We start from the raw sequence: 25,097 nt of genomic DNA, 5'->3' as shown, positions 1-25,097 counted from the left end.
ATGATTTCTTGCCGAAAACCATTGGCAGATAGAAGGTAAATATATATTTTTTACAAATGCCATATAGCTACCTTAGTTGGAAATGTTAACTAAACTCGCTTCTCTTATTTTTTCTAGCGCTTTCTTCTCGAACTCAAGTTCGCATTCACAGAATGTTGTCGCCAACTCAGCAAAGGATTGGCTGCGCTTTGCAGATTATAATTTCAAAAACGGAAATAGTGCATCGCATCCGGAACAGCAGCAGCGCGCCAAACAGATGGGCTTGACATCCGCCATCAGCTGGGATAAGCCTACTATTGAAGAACTGCAAAGAACAGAGGCATTATGCAAAGCATTACAGCCATTTAAGGTGTTTGAGAATCAAAATGAGCTTAATCGTCGTGTGCAGATTTTGGCTAAACTTAATACGCTTGCCAAACAATGGGTTAAAGTTGCATCAATGGCAAAGAATGTGCCAGAGGCAGTTGCCGAAAAGCTCGGTGCGAAAGTTTACACTTTCGGTTCATATCGTTTGGGTGTACATCATAAGGGCGCTGATATTGACGCCCTCTTTGTCGCACCACGCAACATAGAACGCACTGAATTTTTTACGTCCTTTTTTGAGTTACTAAAAAACCAATCCGAAGTGACCGAATGTCGTTCAGTGGAAGAAGCCTTCGTGCCAGTCATAAAAATGAAATTTGATGGAATTGAAATTGATTTGGTATTTGCGCGTCTATCACTGAAAGAGATACCCGACGATCTTGATCTAAGCGATGATTATCTGCTTAAGAATTTGGATCAATTTTCGGTGCGCAGTTTGAATGGCTGTCGTGTGACAGACGAAATATTGGGGCTGGTGCCGAATGTGGAGAATTTCCGATTAACGTTGCGCTCCATCAAATTGTGGGCGAAAAGTAAGTATAAAAGTTTAAAAATTTCTGAGACGTTACATAATTACAATATTATAATGTTTTGTTTGTTTCTGAAATTGCAGAACACGGAGTTTACTCCAATTCTTTGGGCTACTTTGGTGGTGTGACGTGGGCGATGTTAGTGGCGCGCACTTGCCAATTGTATCCAAATGCAACACCTTCTACTCTCATACACAAATTTTTTTTGATCCTGTCTCTCTGGAAGTGGCCAAAACCCGTACTGCTTAAACGACCTGTCGATGTTGATTTGCGATTTCCGGTAAGTATTATGAATAAGCGCAAACCGCAAACAATTGCATATCGCTAAACAATTGCTAATTACTTATTTCTCTAAGGTTTGGGATCCACGTGTTAACGGTGCGGATAGGTACCATCTAATGCCCATTATAACGCCGGCATATCCACAACAGAACTCAACCTTTAATGTGTCGGAATCAACAAAAAAAGTTTTACTGAATGAGTTCAGCAGAGGAAAGATTATCGTAGAAGAGATTATGAATGGTCGCGCTTCATGGGATCGACTCTTCGAAGCGCCCAGCTTCTTTTATAAGTACGAATATTTATATTATATTTAACTAAGTATTATTTTCACTTATAAATGACATCACTTTTCTCTGTACTCCTTTTAAGATACCGCCACTTTATAGCGGTTTTGGTTACATCGCAAACCAGTGACGATCAGTTGGAGTGGTGTGGCTTAGTCGAATCAAGGATTCGTCTATTGGTATGTAATCTAGAGCGCACTCATCATATTGCATTGGCACATGCAAATCCTACATGTTTTGATTATAAGAAAGGCGCTGCCGTCACACTAAATAACAGCGGAAGTGAGGAGGATAAAACACAGCCCAACGGCGATCCACCAGTTTGTACAGCGCCATTCTGTTCGATGTGGTTCATCGGCTTAGAATTCGAACGTACAGAGAATTTGAATGTGGACCTTACGCAAACAATTAAATATTTCGTCGAAAGTGTTATAATGCATGCGGTGAGTAGAGACGATTTTTTGACATGATTTAAAATTGAAATTGTTTTGCTTATTGAATTAGTTTCAATCTAAAAAAAATATTTATTTATTAAATTTGTTTTTCTCTAATTTTAGATAAAAATACAAATGTTCAGAGATGGTATGAATATCGATGCGCAATACGTGAAGCGTAAATCGCTTTCGCAGTATTTGGATACGGATTTGTTGAAACGTGAACGCAGGTCCATGCAACAAGAAAGTAGTTTCAATAACTCCATTTCAGCCAATTGTAAACGATTGTTGACGGATTTGTCAACACAGAAAGAGCCTGCGGCTAAAAGAGCGCGCTTGAGTGAATCGACGAGTTCGGAAGATTAAAGTAGAATTCTAACTGAGAGATCCAATATTTTGGGAAATTCGTTATGTTGTGAGGGCGGAAAAACCTCATATCTTTGGAGAGAGCGCGAAATGATACATTTTCCATATTTAGTCGACACCTCACCAACAACTTGGCTGCAGACTTATGTATTATTTCGCTAAAATATTTTTTATCACTGTATTAATGTTTTTAGTGTATTTTATTGTGATTTATTAAAAGTCTTAGATTCTTATGTATACAACAGTTATTTACAAACTGCTTTTTAACTTAGTTATATAATTACTAGCAAACCCGGCCCCCTTCGCTGGGCACACTAAAATAGAATAGATATGGTTTAGAACAGAAAATATATGATTTTCATATTATTTATTTCTTTATTCTTTATTCAAGCGCTTTGGCATAAACAATATTTTTTGTTTTTCTATTTGTTTTTGAGTAAATATAAAATATAAATTGAAAATCAGGAAAAAAGAAGATTGTTTTTAAATTTCAAATCATCGCATATGAATAAACAATCGTCTTTTTTCCTGATCATCCATGAATTTGTCGTTTCAATTTATATGTTTTATTAAGCATTGGAGCTTTTTTAACCATTATCCATTTATATTTTTCAAAAAAAAAAAAACGAAAAAAATTTTTTTTTCCACGAACACATAATTTCATTCGGATATCACATTAAATTCTAAAATTTCGTAAGAAATTATTCACTGTTCCAAAATCCACTCCAAAAAAATTCACAAACAATTTTTACATGTTGCACTTACGTTTTTTCCTTATGACATCCAAATCAGAAAGAAATATTGACACATTGTAACTCACACTGTCAATTTGACAGTTCAGTTCCGCCCCAAGCGTTAAAAAAGTAAGCGACATTATGGCTGGTTCAAAAGAACGCTGTACCCGTTGCCACTGCTCCGAATTACAACCAAACTTTACGAAACCCATTTTCAATACTTACTTAACAATGTGCGTAAGTTTGGTTTAATTCGGTGCAAAGACACGGCGGGTCCACGTTTTGGCATATATTTCGAGACCCTAGTCATCAATAGGCATGAAAATTACCCCGTATTAAAGCACTTATCAACAGCTTCCATTTGATACCCATATTGTACATACACGTCCGAAGGTTACCCGAGTCCACGTTTTGACCTATATCTCGAGACCCTATCTACCAATAGGTATTCAAACTATACGGAAATCATCTTCAATACCTACTTAACAATGTGTGTAAGTTTGCTTTAATTCGGTGCAAAGACACGGCGGGTCCACGTTTTGGCATATATTTCGAGACCCTAGTCATCAATAGGTATGAAAATTACCCCGTATTAAAGCACTTATCAACAGCTTTCATTTGATATCCATATTGTACAAACACATTCTAGGGTCCACGTTTTGGTCTATCTCGAGACCCTTGTCACGGAGCGGATGGAAATACTCTGAACTAAAGCATTCACCAACAGCTTCCATTTGTCCACGTTTTGACCTATATCTCGAGACCCTATCTACCAATAGGTATCCAAACTATACGGAAACCATCTTCAATACCTCCTTAACAATGTGTGTAAGTTTGGTTTAATTCGGTGCAAAGACACGGCGGGTCCACGTTTTGGCATATATTTCCAGCCCCTAGTCATCAATAGGTATGTAAATTACCCCGTATTAAAGCACTTATCAACAGCTTTCATTTGATATCCATATTGTACAAACACATTCTAGGGTCCACGTTTTGGTTTCTATCTCGAGACCCTAGTCACGGAGCGGATGGAAATACTCTGAACTAAAGCATTCACCAACAGCTTCCATTTGATACCCATATTGTACATACACAACCAAAGGTTACCCGGGTCCACGTTTTGACCTATATCTCGAGACCCCAGTCACGGAGCGGCATGAAAAATACTCTGTACTAAAGCATTCACCAACAGCTTCAATTTGATATCCATATTGTACAAACACATTCTAGGGTCCGCGCTTTGGTCTCTATCTCGAGACCCTAGTCACGGAGCGGCTTGAAAAATACTCTGGACTAAAGCATTCACCAACAGCTTCCATTTGATACCCATATTGTACATACACATCCGAAGGTTACCCGGGTCCACGTTTTGACCTATATCTCGAGCCCTATTTCCAAAATAAAATATAATCCATGTTACTCGTGGATGATGTAGCTTTCGAATGGTGAAAGAATTTTTAAAATCGGTCCAGTAGTTATTGAGCCTATTCATTACAAACAAACAAACAAACAAAGTTTTCCTCTTTATAATATTAGTATAGATAATAATTAAAAAAAACGGATGTAGGGTATTTCTACCTGAAACACATATGGTCCATGAGCGTAGAGGGACATTTTTGCTTCTGCACGTTCATGAAACACATGTGGTTTATATACCCCCTGACGCACATATGGCTCAGGAACGTATCAGTGCTTATCAGGCGCACGTTTCCTGAACCATATGTGGCTCAGCGGACAGGGAACGTGTTAATTATGTGGGATTTACTAATATAGAACGTGAAAATAGCGTTTTATTTCGCTGTAAAACTAATAATTAAAAAAAACGGATGTAGGGTATTTCTACCTGAAACACATATGGTCCATGAGCGTAGAGGGACATTTTTGCTTCTGCACGTTCATGAAACACATGTGGTTTATATACCCCCTGACGCACATATGGCTCAGGAACGTATCAGTGCTTATCAGGCGCACGTTTCCTGAACCATATGTGGCTCAGCGGACAGGGAACGTGTTAATTATGTGGGATTTACTAATATAGAACGTGAAAATAGCGTTTTATTTCGCTGTAAAACTAATAATTAAAAAAAACGGATGTAGGGTATTTCTACCTGAAACACATATGGTCCATGAGCGTAGAGGGACATTTTTGCTTCTGCACGTTCATGAAACACATGTGGTTTATATACCCCCTGACGCACATATGGCTCAGGAACGTATCAGTGCTTATCAGGCGCACGTTTCCTGAACCATATATGGCTCAGCGGACAGGGAACGTGTTAATTATGTGGGAATTACTAATATAGAACGTGAAAATAGCGTTTTATTTCGCTGTAAAATTGTATGTGCATATAATTACATGGAATTCAGTACATACGTCCGAAATGAAATAATGCGAGCGATTCGTAAATACATACATACATACTTCACCATACGATGTAATTCAACATTAATGAGGTGTGGTGAGATTATCGCTTAACGCCTGTTGCTTCATTCGGTTGGCAGCGAACAAACACACAAACAGCTTTTTTTGGAAAAAGAGCTGCTCTTGTTTAAACAATTTTGGTTAAATAACAAATATATCAATTTTTTTTTTATGCAGAACGAAAGTAAATATTTCAAAGTTAAACTCTAAGAAAGTTTCATTTTAATTGGTTGATTCGTTTATGATTTATGGCCGTGAAAACAAAAAAAATATGTTTTTTTGCCACATTTTGACCGATTGCCACGCCCCCTTTATATATTTCTTCACATTATATAGATATAAACCTTCCTCTTCAATCAATCTATCTTTAAAAAAAAACCGCATCAAAATCCGTTGCGTCGTTTTAAAGATTTAAGCGTATACGGGGACATAGGGACAGAAAAAGCGACTTTGTTTTATAATATGTAGTGATTATTAAGTGATATAGGAAAACACAAAAAAAAAAAACGAAAACAAAAAAACAAAAAAAATTACAATAAAAAAAAAATATATTGTATATATATATATACTATTCTATCTGTCGCTTACCAAATTGTTGGTTCAAAAGTCAATTTAAATATTAATATTAAATTTAAGTATTCATCATTCAACCAAAATTCCACATGTGTGGTCATACGTATGAAAATAGTTTCACATAAATTTCTATACACTTTGTCCATCCATCCATATGAGAAAATCAATTTGATTTCTATAGATCCACTTGATTTTAGCTGTACAATTTTTATTTAGAAATGACAAATAAACAAATTTTAGTGAAGCAAAACTGAGATTGATATTTATTGAAAACGAGTATTCTCTAATAGTAAGTATGTATGCCAATAAATTGGGAGTTTGTTTTATAAATCTTTCATAACTCAAACATTCAAAAACTTTCGACATCCAGAGTGATAGTTTGGTAGTCGCTCTAGCATTCTTCCCTTCGGGTGAAAATGGGAGACTTAGCGAGGTTTATACGCGAGATACATACATATATGTACAAATAGACAAGTAAAAGAAAATGATAAGTTTGCGGAGTTCATGAGTCAAATAAGTCTGACAACAGGAAATTAGTAAAAATTAATATGATACCAATTCCGTAATTTTTTTAATTTTAGACGGAGTGGGAGCGGGTATTTACAGCTCAAAACAAGGGATAAGGCAGCTTATCAAGCTGCCAGACCACAGCAGTATTTTCCAAGCGGAAGTTTTTGCTGTGGGGAAAGTCACGGAGCTAGCCTACACTAGAAAAAAAAGAACTCAACAATTAATATATACGTGGACAGTCAATAAAAGCAATAAGCTCATATTGTATTAAATCCAAAAATGTTCGACGGAGCAGGGAGGCCATAGAAAGGCTAGCCGCAAACAGTAGGCTGCATATCTACTGGGTACCTGGTCACAAAGGTATTATGGGGAACGAAATAGTAGATGAGATAGCAAAAAGTGACTACCTTTTGAACAAGAGAACGACATACCATAACCGCTAAATAAATACAATACAATATACAATAAAATGGACGACTACATGAAAAGGCGAGTGGAAGCTAGGTGGACTAATCTGACCACATGCAAAACAGCACAAGTCATGTGTAGAACTAACGACAAAAAACTGACTCAATTCGTACTTACGCTCTCGCGAAAGGACTGCAGAACTACCATAGGTATGCTAACAGGTCATAATCTTTTGACTGCACATGCGTACAAGATAGGGATTGCTAACACGGACAAAGGCAGGAAATTCAGAGAGGATGTTGAGGAAACTTTAGAACACCTTCTGTGCATTTGTCCGGCATTATTAAAAACGCCTTTAAAATGCCTTGGAGCCCCATTGTTTGAGGGTCTCGAGGACGTCTCAAAAGCGGATCTCCCAGCGCTGCTTAGATTCGCCATGACATCCTACATGATGTCTACTGTCGGTATTCATAGAGGTCGGTCTCCATCTTCGCTAGGGACCAAAAGGTCTATGCGTGTCTTGTTGCCAATATTTCCCGAATCCGTTAAATAAGCAGTTCTATTATTAAAGAATTACTATGTTAAGTAAACATTTTAATGTTTGATTGGAAAATATACCAACTAAGTAAAGCAAATGTGTACCTATTTGTTAGCTTTGATTGAACGTAAAGTTAACTAATAACATCAGTCTATTCCTGAGAGCTTCTAGCTTAATACCTGCATTGTTGCGTTTAAAACCTTTTGCTAAAGAAATAATAAAATTTGCGTGATTCGATTCCTTAAACTCTGCCCCATCCGTTATCGTCCCACTTGAGATTCTCGATTTTTCAAAGCATCATCACGATATGCCGGAACTCAGTATAGATTGAAGCCGTGCTGTCTATGTGATTGAGTGCAGCTGCGACATTTTTGACTATCTACAAAAGCGAGATTTGAAAGTAACGAGTACTCTTCTGCTTACCTACTTTGCTGTCAGGTCAAGTAGGAAAAGTGGTTCGAAAAGCTCAAGTTCTTAAAAAAAGAAACAAAAATCCTTTTCAATGCTGAGTACTTGAAACGCCTCTGAAGTAAACTCCTGCACAAAATTCATCGGTTCCTCGATCTGTCTTTGCCTCTCTTCACGGCACAGTCAGCAGGCATACGGGTAACATGACTTAACCATCTTATGACCTGCGCTTTAACAAAACGCACAGCTGTCTCGTTCTGACGTTCGTTTAGTTCGGAATTGTCTCGTATTCTATAGGTACCATCATCCATTCCTATTTGCCCAAAAATCGTTGTTAACATTTTTTTTCTATGCTAGCAATCAGTGCGCAGTCAGCAACTTTAAGAATCTATACCTCACATCCATGCGTTAAGATTGGCCGGATAGGGATCTTGTACGTAGTTAGTTTTAGACAAAAGCCGGGACTTGGCAAATGATGGCATCACTTCATGAAGTATGCCGTTGTATGTATACTTGTCCATTTTATTTGTTATGAGGGGAGAAGGTTCTACTCCATACCAAGAGAAGCATCCCCAGATCATTACGCTGCCGCAACCGTGTTTCACTGTTTTTCTATTTTTTTTGTGGATTGCGGTAAGAACTCTTATCCTTAAGACGTTTGACGTTTCGTTCAACATTATTTCCAAATAAATTTATTTTTGTTTCTGTACATTCCCCTTACATGTGTGGGGAATGTTCATGCCGCTACACCAACACCAACTACAGTAGGGGAGCACGTTGGCTATTTCGTCTTAGGCACTAGCGCAAGTTTCGCCCGCGGTCCCAGAAACTAAGGCCCCTATTATGAGTTACATTCGATCTTCGATATTCGCTGGTTGTCGAAGATCGAAAATCGAATGTCAATTTGGTATTATGAGCGGTGCAACCCTATCGAAATTTTCGTTGTTTACCGAATTTAGAGTCGAATGCAATTTTGCTTTCGATCGTGTAGCGTATTGTGGGAAAATTTGTTAAAGTGTAAGTTGTTTGCGATTATTTATGGTTTTATAGTAACCAAATAATAAATATATACTAATTTTGTTAATTTTATGCAGGTCGAAAGTCGTGAGTACCAAACAACAATTAGAAAGGCGAATCCACAATTCGCAAAAGGGATTTGCACCAAAGTTCAAGCAGCAAAAAAAATGGTAGGAATTTACAACGGAGCTGAATTGCTTGGGACCACCAGTGAGAACGGCAGCAAAAGGGATTAAGCTTAATAATGGTTTGTTTTTGTGATGTTTATAGAAATACATTTTTATTTTCCCTTGGTAGGTATGAGCCATGATTCAATTATACAAGGTTAAGTAAAGTTTGACAACTGATTTCGGATGCTACTTAATCCACTGATGCAATTTGGAAGCAAGGGGGAAAAGGGCATAAGTTTATCCCTTTTTTGAAAATGTAGTAAAAAATTGAAAAAGGTCGTTGTAAGCCATATAATAATTTTATGTTATTTTTTAAGTGGTACTTAATTATTTATGTTTTTAACTTAACTATTCCCATGGATTTGTGTCATATATATAATATATATGTATTTTGACCATGCATCGGATTGGAATCTATAAGTGCCACTTGTAAACCTACACTGAAGTAATAAATAAAACAACTTGAGAATAGTGGAAACTTTTAACGAGGAAAAACCACTTTTATTTCGTCATGTCCGCTAATCATACATTTGATTTTTTAACGAGATTACGTGCAAAGTTACAAGTATAAAATCTGCGTTAAAAAAAGATAAATTTATATATACGCAGAAACACAAGTAGACGCCCAAAGCATTGCATACTTTACTTACAATTATCTTATCGAATGCTCATTTTGTTTATTGCACCGGTTAAGAGGCTTTATTCGAAAGTGCATCCGGCATTTAAAAAAATCGTTTAACATCATCGCGTAAACTCACGTTTTCACTTAATGTGAACAATTTTTGTAAAAATGATATCCCACCGTAAAGCTTCCTGCCGTTGAACTGGTTAAACGCTGATTCCAACATTTACTAATCCGCCCTTAGATAAAGTGCCAACCCAAGTAAATGTAGGCTCATTGCATGAACAATCGGTTAACTTTAATTTGCGTATTATGTAACCGGCAATATATTCAAGGGCATCTTCGTGTAAGCTATCAAAGTCAGCGTCCTCATTTAATGAATCGTTGGCGAAGAGAGAGTCGTCTAAAACTATCTCATCTTCTGTTAGCAAACTTTGTAAAGTTTCTAAAGAAGTATCATTGAGACGGAGCCCGCTAGTTTCGTCGGCCTCAACATTGCCACGATCAACTAATATTGAAGTATTTCGTGCTGTTAATAGAAAGCGTTAAGTTATTCAGAAATGAGTAATACATATATGCATTCATTCACCTAATAAATATCTTCGTAATCTATATTTAAATTTCATAGGACTAGGATTGTCATACAACCCGCCTTTGGCACGCATCGCCCCGAAAAAATGCTCCAGTACATCCTGATTTAATCGATAAGTCAGAATGTACTGAAAGCAGTACTTTTCCTGAACATAACGATGTAAGTCCCTGAGGGACTTGTTGCTTAGTTGTATGCCTCTTTGAAAAGGCAACATTGAAACAATGATTTTCACAGAACTTTCAATAGAATTGAAAGATGCGAAAGTCTAAGCAAAATGGAATAGGCAAAACAGTATTGCCTGCTTACTTTTTCAGCAAACGTTTTAATTTCTACTCTTTTGAGTACTTTTTCTTTAGAATTTGCTCTAAAATAAAAAGTAGCTTTTCCAAGAGGACAACACGGATTTATTAAGTAGCTTCAAGATGGCTAACACAGGGTGAAATTAGGCTACTTACATCACCTTTAATTATTGCTTCATGGGTATGAGCTGAAATACGTAGAGGAACTGAAATACATATTTTTTTCGAATGACGAATAATTGAATAAAGAAAATTTATAACAAAAATAAAACAGAAACTGTGGCGTAAAGGTTTCTATTTAATACTTTTTAGATTTTTCTATAATATTCTCAAAATTTCATTTCTTATGTTTTCTACTTCTCCGTTATTTGACTCCACTTCAAAATCTTCAGCATCATCGTACACAGCGGGTTGAGCAAGTCCTAGCATACCTTCATTACCAATACTCAATTGGTACGATCCCTGAGCACAAAATCGCAGAACTGTGGCTAGCTTTAATATATTTGGAATGGATTTGGCTCGGGTGCACTGCTGCAACTGGTTTTCTGTACTGGACAGTAGGTTCATAAACGCCTCTTTAGATAATCTAAAGTTCTATAAAAATCTGTACGGAAATTTCTGTAATATTAAGTACGTCAACACATTTTGAAAATTCTAAACTTACTCAGTGGAAGCCATTTCTAGGGAGTTGGATGCGCCCCTCAACTGTTTTCTACTTCTAGCTAGTTCACTAATCTTTCATCGTCCGATGAATCGTCGAACCACAACTCCGTTGTACTCATTTTCACAAAAAATACTTTTTTTAACTTTTAAAAATGTTGTTAGCAAAGAATTTCAACACAATCGGTTTTTCTTTTATTTTGATTTGCTGTATCAGCTGAGAAAAATTATCTATTGTAAATGCGTCGAGCGATCGAAATTCACAATAGTCCTATTCTTCAACGAATGAGCACCATAATACCAAATGAAAATTCGTTCGATCAGCACTTTCGACTACAGTCGAAGATCGAATGTTGCTCATAATAAGGGCCTAAGTGCTCTACTTTTCGGATGGCCACCTTGTATTTTAGCATTAATTTGCTCTGAAAAATTGCAAAACCCGGTAAAAATTATATTGGCATAAGCATTGAACAACAAATGAAAATTTCAAACTGTTTATTGTTTAGGGCGTAGCAACGTACGTTTGGTATTTCCTAGTTTTAAATATTTCTACGAATAGACACACCCAAAATTTCTAGAAAAGGGGGTCCACATGTAAACAAATAAATAAAGGCAAAGCAAATTAAATTTCTATGAGTCTGATTTTTAATGATGGTTTTTAATGAAACGAAAAGCGCGTAGTCTACACATACACACATATGTATGTATGTGTTTGACCACACACAAAAGACTGGTTTGAAAAGTAAATGGCTGAGTTACAGTTTCGTCCTTAATTGAACAAAGAAAAGGATTCGGGATTTTTAAGTGTCTCATCGCTGAAAATAATCTCTTTCGCTATTACGTAAATTCTTAACAATAAAAAAGGTGGAACAACAACAGGTAGGTGGAAATTCCACATGTGGTGCAAGTTAAGCCCTTCTGCAGTGCATAAAAGCTGATCTTACACACCTTTTAGAGTCATAACGCGGTTGACTAGCAAGTGCAACATTTCACAGTGTTTCAGTGCGCTCAAAAAATTTGTTTCAAAATAAAATTAAAAATTTGTTTAAAAATAAAATTGCATAACTAAATAAGAATGATTTCTTGCCGAAAACCATTGGCAGATAGAAGGTAAATATATGTATATTTTTTACAAATACCATATAGCTACCTTAGTTGGACTTGTTCACTAAACTCGCTTCTCTTCTTTCTTCCAGCGCTTTCTTCTCGAACTCAAGTTCGCATTCACAGAATGTCGTCGCCAACTCAGCAAAGGATTGGCTGCGCTTTGCAGATTATAATTTCAAAAACGGAAATAGTGCATCGCATCCGGAACAGCAGCAGCGCGCCAAACAGATGGGCTTGACATCCGCCATCAGCTGGGATAAGCCTACTATTGAAGAACTGCAAAGAACAGAGGCATTACGCAAAGCATTACGGCCATTTAAGGTGTTTGAGAATCAAAATGAGCTTAATCGTCGTGTGCAGATTTTGGCTAAACTTAATACGCTTGCCAAACAATGGGTTAAAGTTGCATCAATGGCAAAGAGTGTACCCGAGGCAGTTGCCGAAAAGCTCGGTGCGAAAGTTTACACTTTCGGTTCATATCGTTTGGGTGTACACCATAAGGGCGCTGATATTGACGCACTCTTTGTCGCACTCTTTGTCGCACTCTTTGTCGCACCACGCAACATAGAACGCACTGAATTTTTTACGTCCTTTTTTGAGTTACTAAAAAACCAATCCGAAGTGACCGAATGTCGTTCAGTGGAAGAAGCCTTCGTGCCAGTCATAAAAATGAAATTTGATGGAATTGAAATTGATTTGGTATTTGCGCGTCTAGCACTGAAAGAGATAACCGATGATCTTGATCTAAGCGATGATTATCTGCTTAAGAATTTGGATCAATTTTCGGTGCGCAGTTTGAATGGCTGTCGTGTGACAGACGAAATATTGGCGCTGGTGCCGAATGTGGAGAATTTCCGATTAACGTTGCGCTCCATCAAATTGTGGGCGAAAAGTAAGTATAAACGCTTAAAAATTTCTGAGACGTTACATAATTACAATATTATAATGTTTTGTTTGTTTCTGAAATTGCAGAACACGGAGTTTACTCCAATTCTTTGGGCTACTTTGGTGGTGTGACGTGGGCGATGTTAGTGGCGCGCACTTGCCAATTGTATCCAAATGTAACACCTTCTACTCTCATACACAAATTTTTTTTGATCCTGTCTCTCTGGAAGTGGCCAAAACCCGTACTGCTTAAACGACCTGTCGATGTTGATTTGCGATTTCCGGTAAGTATTATGAATAAGCACAAACCGCAAACAATTGCATATCGCTAAACAATTGCTAATTACTTATTTCTCTAAGGTTTGGGATCCACGTGTTAACGGTGCGGATAGGTACCATCTAATGCCCATTATAACGCCGGCATATCCACAACAGAACTCGACCTTTAATGTGTCGGAATCAACAAAAAAAGTTTTGCTGAATGAGTTCAGCAGAGGAAAAATTATCGTAGAAGAGATTATGAATGGTCGCGCTTCATGGGATCGACTCTTCGAAGCGCCCAGCTTCTTTTATAAGTACGAATATTTATATTATATTTAACTAAGTATTATTTTCACTTATAAATGACATCTCTTTTCCTTGTCCTCCTTTTCAGATACCGCCACTTTATAGCGGTTTTGGTTACATCGCAAACCAGTGACGATCAGTTAGAGTGGTGTGGCTTAGTCGAATCAAGGATTCGTCTATTGGTATGTAATCTAGAGCGCACTCATCATATTGCATTGGCGCATGCAAATCCTACATGTTTTGATTATAAGAAAGGCGCTGCCGTCACACAAAATAACAGCGGAAGTGAGGAGGATAAAACACAGCCCAACGGCGATCCACCAGTTTGTACAGCGCCATTCTGTTCGATGTGGTTCATCGGCTTAGAATTCGAACGTACAGAGAATTTGAATGTGGACCTTACGCAAACAATTAAATATTTCGTCGAAAGTGTTATAATGCATGCGGTGAGTAGAGACGATTTTTTGACATGATTTAAAATTGAAATTGTTTTGCTTATTGAATTAGTTTCAATCTAAAAAAATTATTTATTTATTAAATTTGTTTTTCTCTAATTTTAGATAAAAATACAAATGTTCAGAGATGGTATGAATATCGATGCGCAATACGTGAAGCGTAAATCGCTTTCGCAGTATTTGGATACGGATTTGTTGAAACGTGAACGCAGGTCCATGCAACAAGAAAGTAGTTTCAATAACTCCATTTCAGCCAATTGTAAACGATTGTTGACGGATTTGTCAACACAGAAAGAGCCTGCGGCTAAAAGAGCGCGCTTGAGTGAATCGACGAGTTCGGAAGATTAAAGTAGAATTCTAACTGAGAGATCCAATATTTTGGGAAATTCGTTATGTTGTGAGGGCGGAAAAACCTCATACCTTTGGAGAGAGCGCGAAATGATACATTTTCCATATTTAGTCGACACCTCACCAACAACTTGGCTGCAGACTTATGTATTATTTCGCAAAAATATTTTTTATCACTGTATTAAACTGTATTCATGTTTTTAGTGTATTTTATTGTGATTTATTAAAAGTCTTAGATTCTTATGTAAACAACAGTTATTTACAAACTGCTTTTTAACTTAGTTATATAATTATTATTAAGTGATATAGGAAAACACAAAAAAAACGAAAACAAAAAAACAAAAAAAATTACAATAAAAAAAAATATATTGTATATATATATATATACTATTCTATCTGTCGCTTACCAAATTGTTGGTTCAAAAGTCAATTTAAATATTAATATTAAATTTAAGTATTCATCATTCAACCAAAATTCCACATGTGTGGTCATCCGTATGAAAATAGTTTCACATAAATTTCTATACACTTTGTCCATCCATCCATATGAGAAAATCAATTTGATTTCCAAAGATCCACTTGATTTTAGCTGTACAATTTTTATTTAGAAATGACAAATAAACAAATTTTAGTGAAACAAAACTGAGATTGATATTTATTGAAAACGAGTATTCTCTAATAGTAAGTATGTATGCCAATAAATTGGGAGTTTGTTTTATAAATCTTTCATAACTCAAACATTCAAAAACTTTCGACATCCAGAGTGATAGTTTGGTAGTCGCTCTAGCATTCTTCCCTTCGGGTGAAAATGGGAGACTTAGCGAGGTTTATACGCGAGATACATACATATATGTACAAATAGACAAGTAAAAGAAAATGATAAGTTTGCGGAGTTCATGAGTCAAATAAGTCTGACAACAGGAAATTAGTAAAAATTAATATGATACCAATTCCGTAATTTTTTTAATTTTAGACGGAGTGGGAGCGGGTATTTACAGCTCAAAACAAGGGATAAGGCAGCTTATCAATCTGCCAGACCACAGCAGTATTTTCCAAGCGGAAGTTTTTGCTGTGGGGAAAGTCACGGAGCTAGCCTACACTAGAAAAAAAAGAACTCAACAATTAATATATACGTGGACAGTCAATAAAAGCAATAAGCTCCTATTGTATTAAATCCAAAAATGTTCGACGGAGCAGGGAGGCCATAGAAAGGCTAGCCGCAAACAGTAGGCTGCATATCTAAATAGTAGATGAGATAGCAAAAAGTGACTACCTTTTGAACAAGAGAACGACATACCATAACCGCTAAATAAATACAATACAATATACAATAAAATGGACGACTACATGAAAAGGCGAGTGGAAGCTAGGTGGACTAATCTGACCACATGCAAAACAGCAAAAGTCATGTGTAGAACTAACGACAAAAAACTGACTCAATTCGTACTTACGCTCTCGCGAAAGGACTGCAGAACTACCATAGGTATGCTAACAGGTCATAATCTTTTGACTGCACATGCGTACAAGATAGGGATTGCTAACACGGACAAAGGCAGGAAATTCAGAGAGGATGTTGAGGAAACTTTAGAACACCTTCTGTGCATTTGTCCGGCATTATTAAAAACGCCTTTAAAATGCCTTGGAGCCCCATTGTTTGAGGGTCTGCAGAACGTCTCAAAAGCGGATCTCCCAGCGCTGCTTAGATTCGCCATGACATCCTACATGATGTCTACTGTCGGTATTCATAGAGGTCGGTCTCCATCTTCGCTAGGGACCAAAAGGTCTATGCGTGTCTTGTTGCCAATATTTCTCGAATCCGTTAAATAAGCAGTTCTATTATTAAAGAATTAATATGTTAAGTAAACATTTTAATGTTTGATTGGAAAATATACCAACTAAGTAAAGCAAATGTGTACCTATTTGTTAGCTTTGATTGAACGTAAAGTTAACTAATAACATCAGTCTATTCCTGAGAGCTTCTAGCTTAATACCTGCATTGTTGCGTTTAAAACCTTTTGCTAAAGAAATAATAAAATTTGCGTGATTCGATTCCTTAAACTCTGCCCCATCCGTTATCGTCCCACTTGAGATTCTTGATTTTTCAAAGCATCATCACGATATGCCGGAACTCAGTATAGATTGAAGCCGTGCTGTCTATGTGATTGAGTGCAGCTGCACATTCGAAGGCCATTTTATGTTAACGTCTTACGTAAATAAAAGAAACGCGAATACATTATTTAAATGAATATACATACATACATACATATGTACATGCAGGCAAACTAACACCGAGTTCTGAATATGTATGTATGTATGTACGCAAGCACTTGACACACAGCAGCTAAGCAACGACAATAATTCCCTCGCGCATTACCTTACTCATAAAGCACAGCCGCACCCATACGCACTCACCACATACCACGATTCACCAAATTCGTGTGCAGGTAGTTGTGGTGCTCTCATTTTATGAATGATCGTACTTTCCTTCGCGAAATATGCCCTTGGGTTGTTTACGTAAAACGGTTACAATGTTGTCAATTGTTATTTCTTTAAGAGAAAGAAAGTTCGAGAGACACCTGCGGAAGAGACTACAATTCAGAAAGTCGGGGCCATTGTTAAGAAAAGTGGGCGTGACAGTTTTAAGTACTCACGAGCGATAACCCTGAAATAAATGGGGAATTTAGCCTCCAAGCAGACTTTTGTGAAGAGGCATTCATGAAAATAAATTATATGGGCGTGTCAACAGAAAAAAGCCGTCACTGTCGAAAAAATATGTTAAGGCACGTTTGTCTTTCGCAAATTCCCATAGAAATGTGTAAAATTCTGAAAATAATACTTTTCACGGATGAAACTAAACCGGATTGGACAAATCTGATTGGTCCTTGTTCTCAAGACGTTTGACATTTCGTTCAACATTTTTTCTAAATAAATTTATTTTTGTTTCTGTACATTCCCCTTACATGTGTGGGGAATGTTCATGCCGCTACACCAACACCAACTACAGTAGGGGAGCACGTTGGCTATTTCGTCTTAGGCACTAGCGCAAGTTTCGCCCGCGGTCCCAGAAACTAAGTGCTCTACTTTTCGGATGGCCACCTTGTATTTTAGCATTAATTTGCTCTGAAAAATTGCAAAACCAGGTAAAAATTATATTGGCATAAGCATTGAGGCTCCTTCAAATAAATCTGCACCACAGTAAAGCAGCTACAGCAGCCCTTGTTGAACTAATGGCGGCAGAAAATCCTGATATTGTCCTCATTCAGGAGCCATGGGTGAGACAAGGGCGCATATGCGGATTGAGGGCTCCGCACTATAAGCTTTACGCTGCCAGCTGTGCAGGTAAAAGTAGGACATGCGTATTAGCTAAATCTAAACTTAACGTTTTCTTAATCCCAAAATATAGCAATGAAGACTTCACGACGGTAAGCTGGGAAGCAGTTGACATCGAATTCCGTATGGCATCGATGTACTTGGCCCACGAAGAACCCGTTCCACCACAACTGTTGGTGGATTTAATATCGGACAGCGAAGCCTCCAAAAGCAGATTAATACTGGGTGGTGACGTGAATGCACACCACTCTGTATGGGGAAGTTCGGATATCAACGAACGTGGTGAGTTACTTTTCAATTACATTTTATGTACTAAATTGCTGTTATGTAATCGTGGGAACGATCCTACTTTTATAATCAGGAATCGTCAGGAAGTTCTTGACATCACCCTAGTCTCAGATTGTTTAATAGATAAGGTGGTTCAATGGAGAGTATTAGAGAAGCACTCCTTCTCAGACCATCGCTATATTGAATTAATATTAGAAGAAGAAATCCCTCAGCCAACTAGTTTTAGGAATTACAGGAGGACCAACTGGCAGGTGTATAATTACGAGTTGGAGAGAAATCTTCCCGAAATTCCCCCTTATTATCCAGAAAACGAGGAAGAATTAGATAAGCTAGTCAATTTGTTTACCCGAACATGTTGTAAAGCGCTAAATAAGTCTTGCCCTCTTGTCAGGCACAAGGGGAAGACAAAACCCCCATGGTGGTCCTCAGAACTTAGCCTTCATAAGAGTGTATGTAGAACACTATTTAATAAGGCGAAATACTCTAATTTGGAAGACGATTGGGACTTCTATTATGAGCAACTCAAAGTCTATAAAAAAGAGTTGAGGAAAGCAAAAAGATCTTCATGGAGGTCGTTCTGTGAGGATATAGAAACTACAGCGGAAGCTTCTCGCTTAAGAAAGGTCTTGGCTAGATCAACGACATCTATTGGCTTTTTACAGAAGCCAGACAACGGCTGGACGACTTCTACCAAGGAGTCGCTAAGTTTACTATTAGATACCCACTTTCCGGGGAGCTCTGAAGTCTATAACTCGGGTCCTACCCGAACTTGCAACCCCAGAGTATCAGAATTTGTGATTAGCTCAGATATCTCAGACATAATCAATGGAACTAATATTACTTGGGCTATAGGAAATTTTAAGCCGTATAAATCGCCAGGCCCTGATGGGATAATACCGGCACAACTTCAGCAGCCTCTGGCTCATATCACAAGGTGGTTAGTAACCATTTTCAAAAGTACTCTTCAGTTAAATCACACTCCCTCAGCATGGAGGGAGGTTAAGGTCATTTTTATCCCGAAGGCAGGTAGAAGCTCGCATACCAAACCTAAGGACTTCAGACCGATTAGTCTATCATCTTTTCTACTGAAAACATTAGAAAAGCTGATTGACTCGGTTATCAGGAATATCATACCCCACTCACGTATGTCCAAATCGCAACATGCCTACTGTAAAGGAAAATCTACAGAGACGGCCCTAAACTCACTGGTCACATCAATTGAAAGCTCATTTGAAGTTAAAGATTATACACTGGCAGCCTTTTTAGATATCGAAGGAGCTTTTAACAATATCCTGCCTAAGGTCATAACGAACACGCTGTCAGACCTGCGCATTTCCGGAACCTTTGTGAATTTCATTGAGCAGTTGCTTACGAGCAGGTTCGTGAACTCGACGTTGGGCTCTTCGGTGATGCGCAGATCTGTCTGTAGAGGTACTCCTCAAGGCGGGGTACTTTCTCCTCTTCTGTGGAATCTAGCAATGAACAAGTTGTTGTTGGATCTGGAGGAGAGGAGAATTAAGGTTGTGGCCTACGCGGACGATGTAGCTATATTAATAAGGGGGAAGTTTCCAGACACCCTCTGCAGTCTAATGCATAGAACCTTAAAATATGTGGATACTTGGGCCAAAACATGTGGTTTGAGCCTGAATGCGGCCAAAACGGAACTAGTGTTGTTTACAAGGAAATATAAAATTCCCGACTGTCGGCCTCTGACACTCAACGGAACTCTTTTGCTGGTCGGTGAAAAGGCTGCTACGGCGCTTTATTCCTGTAAGAGAACTGTAGGCTTAAAATGGGGATTAGCCCCCAAAATAGTTCACTGGCTATATACGGTCATTGTCAGACCAATTATGACCTACGGAGTCCTGGTCTGGTGGCCATCCCTTGATAAGAAAACTTCCATTAAGAAACTAGATAGTATTCAGAGGGCGGCAAGCCTCAGTATTACTGGGGCGCTCAAAACAACGCCAACTTCGGCTCTAAGCGTTATGTTGCATCTATTACCAATTCACCTATATTGTAGACAACTGGCCGCCAAAGCGGCTCTAAGATTGAGGGAATCATCGATGCTCAAGACAAACAAATGGGGACACTCGCGCATACTTGGGATGTTTCCAGGTATTCCTAATACCACCGACTTTTGTGACTCGGTGAATACATACCTAGACAGGCCTTATACAGTCCATTTTCCATCCAGAGAGGAATGGGTGAATGGGTTAACAAACAACGAAAACGGGGTTAGTATATATACGGACGGCTCAAAACTCAATGATCAAGTGGGAGGTGGTGTATATTCGGAAACTATTTTCGCCAATTTATCCTTTCGCTTACCTGATCATTGTAGCGTATTCCAGACCGAAATCCTGGCAATCTCAGCAAGCCTTTTAATGCTAAATAAAAGCGTAGTCACTGTTAGAGATATCTTCATTTATTCCGATAGTCAGGCAGCTCTGAAATCGCTTCTATCAAGCAAACACTCGTCTAAGACAGTAAAGGAGTGTTACAAATTATTAACAACACTTGCACAGTACTTTTCTATTAATCTACTCTGGGTGCCAGGACACAGTAACATTATAGGTAACTGTAAGGCAGATGAGTTAGCTAGATTAGGCTCCTCGCTCCAAATTAGTCAGGACAGGCTTGACATACCTATGCCCTTGGCAACATGTAAACTTTTGATAGACAGATACACCATTAGTGCTGCTAACTCCAACTGGAGGCAGTTAAACACCTGCGCTATAAGTAGGCTAGCGTGGCCCGAATGGAACATGGGTCGCACTAAGAGTCTACTTAAGTTAGGCAGGAGGGATCTAAGGATTGTAGTAGGTGTCCTATCTGGGCACTGTCTAATAGGAAGACATGCCAGTAGATTAGGGGCACCATCTAATGACTACTGTAGAAGCTGTCAAGATATAGAGGAGGTAGAGACAATCGAACACCTTCTATGCGGGTGCATGGCTCTGTGTAGAAGGCGGTGCAGATTGCTCGGTTTCGCTTTTCTGGACAGCATTGCAGATGTTGCAAATCTCAAACTATCTAGTATAGCTAGCTTTTTAAAGGCCACACAATGGTTTAGAGAGGACCAAGTTGAGTAGGATAGGACAGTTCCGGTGGTATCACAAGGGGCCTCTAACTGGCCTAGGTGCGTCGTAGGACAGCCACTTCACCTAACCTAACCTAACCTAAGCATTGAACAAAAAATTGAAATTTCAAACTGTTTATTGTTTAGGGCGTAGCAACGTACGTTTGGTATTTCCTAGTTTTAAATATTTCTACGAATAGAGACACCCAAAATTTCTAGAAAATGGGGTCCACATGTAAACAAATATATAAAGGCAAAGCAAATTAAATTTCTATGAGTCTGATTTTTAATGATGGTTTTTAATGAAACGAAAAGCGCGTGGTCTACACATACACACATATGTATGTATGTGTTTGACCACACACAAAAGACTGGTTTGAAAAGTAAATGGCTGAGTTACAGTTTCGTCCTTAATTGAACAAAGAAAAGGATTCGGGATTTTTAAGTGTCTCATCGCTGAAAATAATCTCTTTCGCTATTACGTAAATTCTTAACAATAAAAAAGGATCGCAGGCAAGGTAGCGCAGGCAAAAGGTAACGGTGCTATTAATTGTGCACCCGCAACAACAGGTAGGTGGAAATTCCACATGTGGTGCAAGTTAAGCCCTTCTGCAGTGCATAAAAGCGGATCTTACACACCTTTTAGAGTCATAACGCGGTTGACTAGCAAATGCAACATTTCACAGTGTTTCAGTGCTCAAAAAATTTGTTTCAAAATAAAATTAAAAATTTGTTTAAAAATAAAATTGCATAACTAAGTAAGAATGATTTCTTGCCGAAAACCATTGGCAGATAGAAGGTAAATATATATTTTTTACAAATACCATATAGCTACCTTAGTTGGAAATGTTAACTAAACTCGCTTCTCTTATTTTTTCTAGCGCTTTCTTCTCGAACTCAAGTTCGCATTCACAGAATGTCGTCGCCAACTCAGCAAAGGATTGGCTGCGCTTTGCAGATTATAATTTCAAAAACGGAAATTGTGCATCGCATCCGGAACAGCAGCAGCGCGCCAAACAGATGGGCTTGACATCCGCCATCAGCTGGGATGAGCCTACTATTGAAGAACTGCAAAGAACAGAGGCATTATGCAAAGCATTACAGCCATTTAAGGTGTTTGAGAATCAAAATGAGCTTAATCGTCGTGTGCAGATTTTGGCTAAACTTAATACGCTTGCCAAAAAATGGGTTAAAGTTGCATCAATGGCAAAGAATGTGCCAGAGGCAGTTGCCGAAAAGCTCGGTGCGAAAGTTTACACTTTCGGTTCATATCGTTTGGGTGTACATCATAAGGGCGCTGATATTGACGCACTCTTTGTCGCACCACGCAACATAGAACGCACTGAATTTTTTACGTCCTTTTTTGAGTTACTAAAAAACCAATCCGAAGTGACCGAATGTCGTTCAGTGGAAGAAGCCTTCGTGCCAGTCATAAAAATGAAATTTGATGGAATTGAAATTGATTTGGTATTTGCGCGTCTAGCACTGAAAGAAATAACCGATGATCTTGATCTAAGCGATGATTATCTGCTTAAGAATTTGGATCAATTTTCGGTGCGCAGTTTGAATGGCTGTCGTGTGACAGACGAAATATTGGCGCTGGTGCCGAATGTGGAGAATTTCCGATTAACGTTGCGCTCCATCAAATTGTGGGCGAAAAGTAAGTATAAAAGTTTAAAAATTTCTGAGACGTTACATAATTACAATATTATAATGTTTTGTTTGTTTCTGAAATTGCAGAACACGGAGTTTACTCCAATTCTTTGGGCTACTTTGGTGGTGTGACGTGGGCGATGTTAGTGGCGCGCACTTGCCAATTGTATCCAAATGCAACACCTTCTACTCTCATACACAAATTTTTTTTGATCCTGTCTCTCTGGAAGTGGCCAAAACCCGTACTGCTTAAACGACCTGTCGATGTTGATTTGCGATTTCCCGTAAGTATTATGAATAAGCGCAAACCGCAAACAATTGCATATCGCTAAACAATTGCTAATTACTTATTTCTCTAAGGTTTGGGATCCACGTGTTAACGGTGCGGATAGGTACCATCTAATGCCCATTATAACGCCGGCATATCCACAACAGAACTCGACCTTTAATGTGTCGGAATCAACAAAAAAAGTTTTGCTGAATGAGTTCAGCAGAGGAAAAATTATCGTAGAAGAGATTATGAATGGTCGCGCTTCATGGGATCGACTCTTCGAAGCGCCCAGCTTCTTTTATAAGTACGAATATTTATATTATATTTAACTAAGTATTATTTTCACTTATAAATGACATCACTTTTCTCTGTCCTCCTTTTCAGATACCGCCACTTTATAGCGGTTTTGGTTACATCGCAAACCAGTGACGATCAGTTGGAGTGGTGTGGCTTAGTCGAATCAAGGATTCGTCTATTGGTATGTAATCTAGAGCGCACTCAGCATATTGCATTGGCGCATGCAAATCCTACATGTTTTGATTATAAGAAAGGCGCTGCCGTCACACAAAATAACAGCGGAAGTGAGGAGGATAAAACACAGCCCAACGGCGATCCACCAGTTTGTACAGCGCCATTCTGTTCGATGTGGTTCATCGGCTTAGAATTCGAACGTACAGAGAATTTGAATGTGGACTTTACGCAAACAATTAAATATTTCGTCGAAAGTGTTATAATGCATGCGGTGAGTAGAGACGATTTTTTGACATGATTTAAAATTGAAATTGTTTTGCTTATTGAATTAGTTTCAATCTAAAAAAATTATTTATTTATTAAATTTTTTTTTCTCTAATTTTAGATAAAAATACAAATGTTCAGAGATGGTATGAATATCGATGCGCAATACGTGAAGCGTAAATCTCTTTCGCAGTATTTGGATACGGATTTGTTGAAACGTGAACGCAGGTCCATGGAACAAGAAAGTAGTTTCAATAACTCCATTTCAGCCAATTGTAAACGATTGTTGACGGATTTGTCAACACAGAAAGAGCCTGCGGCTAAAAGAGCGCGCTTGAGTGAATCGACGAGTTCGGAAGATTAAAGTAGAATTCTAACTGAGAGATCCAATATTTTGGGAAATTCGTTATGTTGTGAGGGCGGAAAAACCTCATATCTTTGGAGAGAGCGCGAAATGATACATTTTCCATATTTAGTCGACACCTCACCAACAACTTGGCTGCAGACTTATGTATTATTTCGCAAAAATATTTTTTATCACTGTATTAAACTGTATTCATGTTTTTAGTGTATTTTATTGTGATTTATTAAAAGTCTTAGATTCTTATGTAAACAACAGTTATTTACAAACTGCTTTTTAACTTAGTTATATAATTATTATTAAGTGATATAGGAAAACACAAAAAAAACGAAAACAAAAAAACAAAAAAAATTACAATAAAAAAAAATATATTGTATATATATATATATACTATTCTATCTGTCGCTTACCAAATTGTTGGTTCAAAAGTCAATTTAAATATTAATATTAAATTTAAGTATTCATCATTCAACCAAAATTCCACATGTGTGGTCATCCGTATGAAAATAGTTTCACATAAATTTCTATACACTTTGTCCATCCATCCATATGAGAAAATCAATTTGATTTCCAAAGATCCACTTGATTTTAGCTGTACAATTTTTATTTAGAAATGACAAATAAACAAATTTTAGTGAAACAAAACTGAGATTGATATTTATTGAAAACGAGTATTCTCTAATAGTAAGTATGTATGCCAATAAATTGGGAGTTTGTTTTATAAATCTTTCATAACTCAAACATTCAAAAACTTTCGACATCCAGAGTGATAGTTTGGTAGTCGCTCTAGCATTCTTCCCTTC

General features: G+C 37.8%; 3 protein-coding genes across 3 annotated transcripts; all 3 read left to right on the top strand.

The window, feature by feature from the left end:
* On the top strand, positions 1–2,278 carry LOC128867205 (poly(A) polymerase type 3-like). The gene is made up of 6 exons (XM_054108306.1): positions 1–35; positions 118–896; positions 977–1,173; positions 1,250–1,464; positions 1,545–1,902; positions 2,017–2,278. The coding sequence occupies exons 1-6, from the start codon at positions 1–3 to the stop codon at positions 2,257–2,259; spliced, it is 1,827 nt and encodes a 608-aa protein (XP_053964281.1). The 3' UTR covers positions 2,260–2,278.
* A 9,912-nt stretch (positions 2,279–12,190) lies between these two features.
* LOC128866971 (poly(A) polymerase type 3-like) lies at positions 12,191–14,768 on the top strand. The gene is made up of 6 exons (XM_054108053.1): positions 12,191–12,322; positions 12,409–13,211; positions 13,292–13,488; positions 13,565–13,779; positions 13,860–14,217; positions 14,332–14,768. The coding sequence occupies exons 1-6, from the start codon at positions 12,288–12,290 to the stop codon at positions 14,572–14,574; spliced, it is 1,851 nt and encodes a 616-aa protein (XP_053964028.1). The 5' UTR covers positions 12,191–12,287; the 3' UTR covers positions 14,575–14,768.
* Positions 14,769–21,945: 7,177 nt separating this feature from the next.
* Positions 21,946–24,490, top strand: LOC128866944 (poly(A) polymerase type 3-like). The gene is made up of 6 exons (XM_054108004.1): positions 21,946–22,073; positions 22,156–22,934; positions 23,015–23,211; positions 23,288–23,502; positions 23,583–23,940; positions 24,055–24,490. Exons 1-6 carry the CDS (start codon positions 22,039–22,041, stop codon positions 24,295–24,297), a joined length of 1,827 nt encoding a protein of 608 aa, XP_053963979.1. The 5' UTR covers positions 21,946–22,038; the 3' UTR covers positions 24,298–24,490.
* The last annotated feature ends 607 nt before the right edge of the window (positions 24,491–25,097 follow it).

The sequence above is a fragment of the Anastrepha ludens genome, chromosome 6 (assembly GCF_028408465.1).
Source record: "Anastrepha ludens isolate Willacy chromosome 6, idAnaLude1.1, whole genome shotgun sequence".
In the NCBI taxonomy this organism is placed as follows: Eukaryota; Metazoa; Arthropoda; class Insecta; order Diptera; family Tephritidae; genus Anastrepha; species Anastrepha ludens.
Note: the sequence above shows the minus strand (reverse complement) of the source record. Positions and strands in the feature narration are given on the sequence as shown.

What these genes read in the sequence shown, in the direction of transcription:
- LOC128867205 (XM_054108306.1), top strand. Translation starts at nt 1, where the DNA reads ATGATTTCTTGCCGAAAACCATTGGCAGATAGAAG. An exon ending in AAACCATTGGCAGATAGAAG is followed by an intron (nt 36 to 117) that starts GTAAATATATAT and finishes TATTTTTTCTAG; the next exon opens with CGCTTTCTTCTCGAACTCAA. An exon ending in ATGTTGATTTGCGATTTCCG is followed by an intron (nt 1,174 to 1,249) that starts GTAAGTATTATG and finishes TATTTCTCTAAG; the next exon opens with GTTTGGGATCCACGTGTTAA.
- LOC128866971 (XM_054108053.1), top strand. Translation starts at nt 12,288, where the DNA reads ATGATTTCTTGCCGAAAACCATTGGCAGATAGAAG. An exon ending in AAACCATTGGCAGATAGAAG is followed by an intron (nt 12,323 to 12,408) that starts GTAAATATATGT and finishes TCTTTCTTCCAG; the next exon opens with CGCTTTCTTCTCGAACTCAA. An exon ending in CATCAAATTGTGGGCGAAAA is followed by an intron (nt 13,212 to 13,291) that starts GTAAGTATAAAC and finishes CTGAAATTGCAG; the next exon opens with AACACGGAGTTTACTCCAAT.
- LOC128866944 (XM_054108004.1), top strand. Translation starts at nt 22,039, where the DNA reads ATGATTTCTTGCCGAAAACCATTGGCAGATAGAAG. An exon ending in AAACCATTGGCAGATAGAAG is followed by an intron (nt 22,074 to 22,155) that starts GTAAATATATAT and finishes TATTTTTTCTAG; the next exon opens with CGCTTTCTTCTCGAACTCAA. An exon ending in GCGCCCAGCTTCTTTTATAA is followed by an intron (nt 23,503 to 23,582) that starts GTACGAATATTT and finishes CCTCCTTTTCAG; the next exon opens with ATACCGCCACTTTATAGCGG.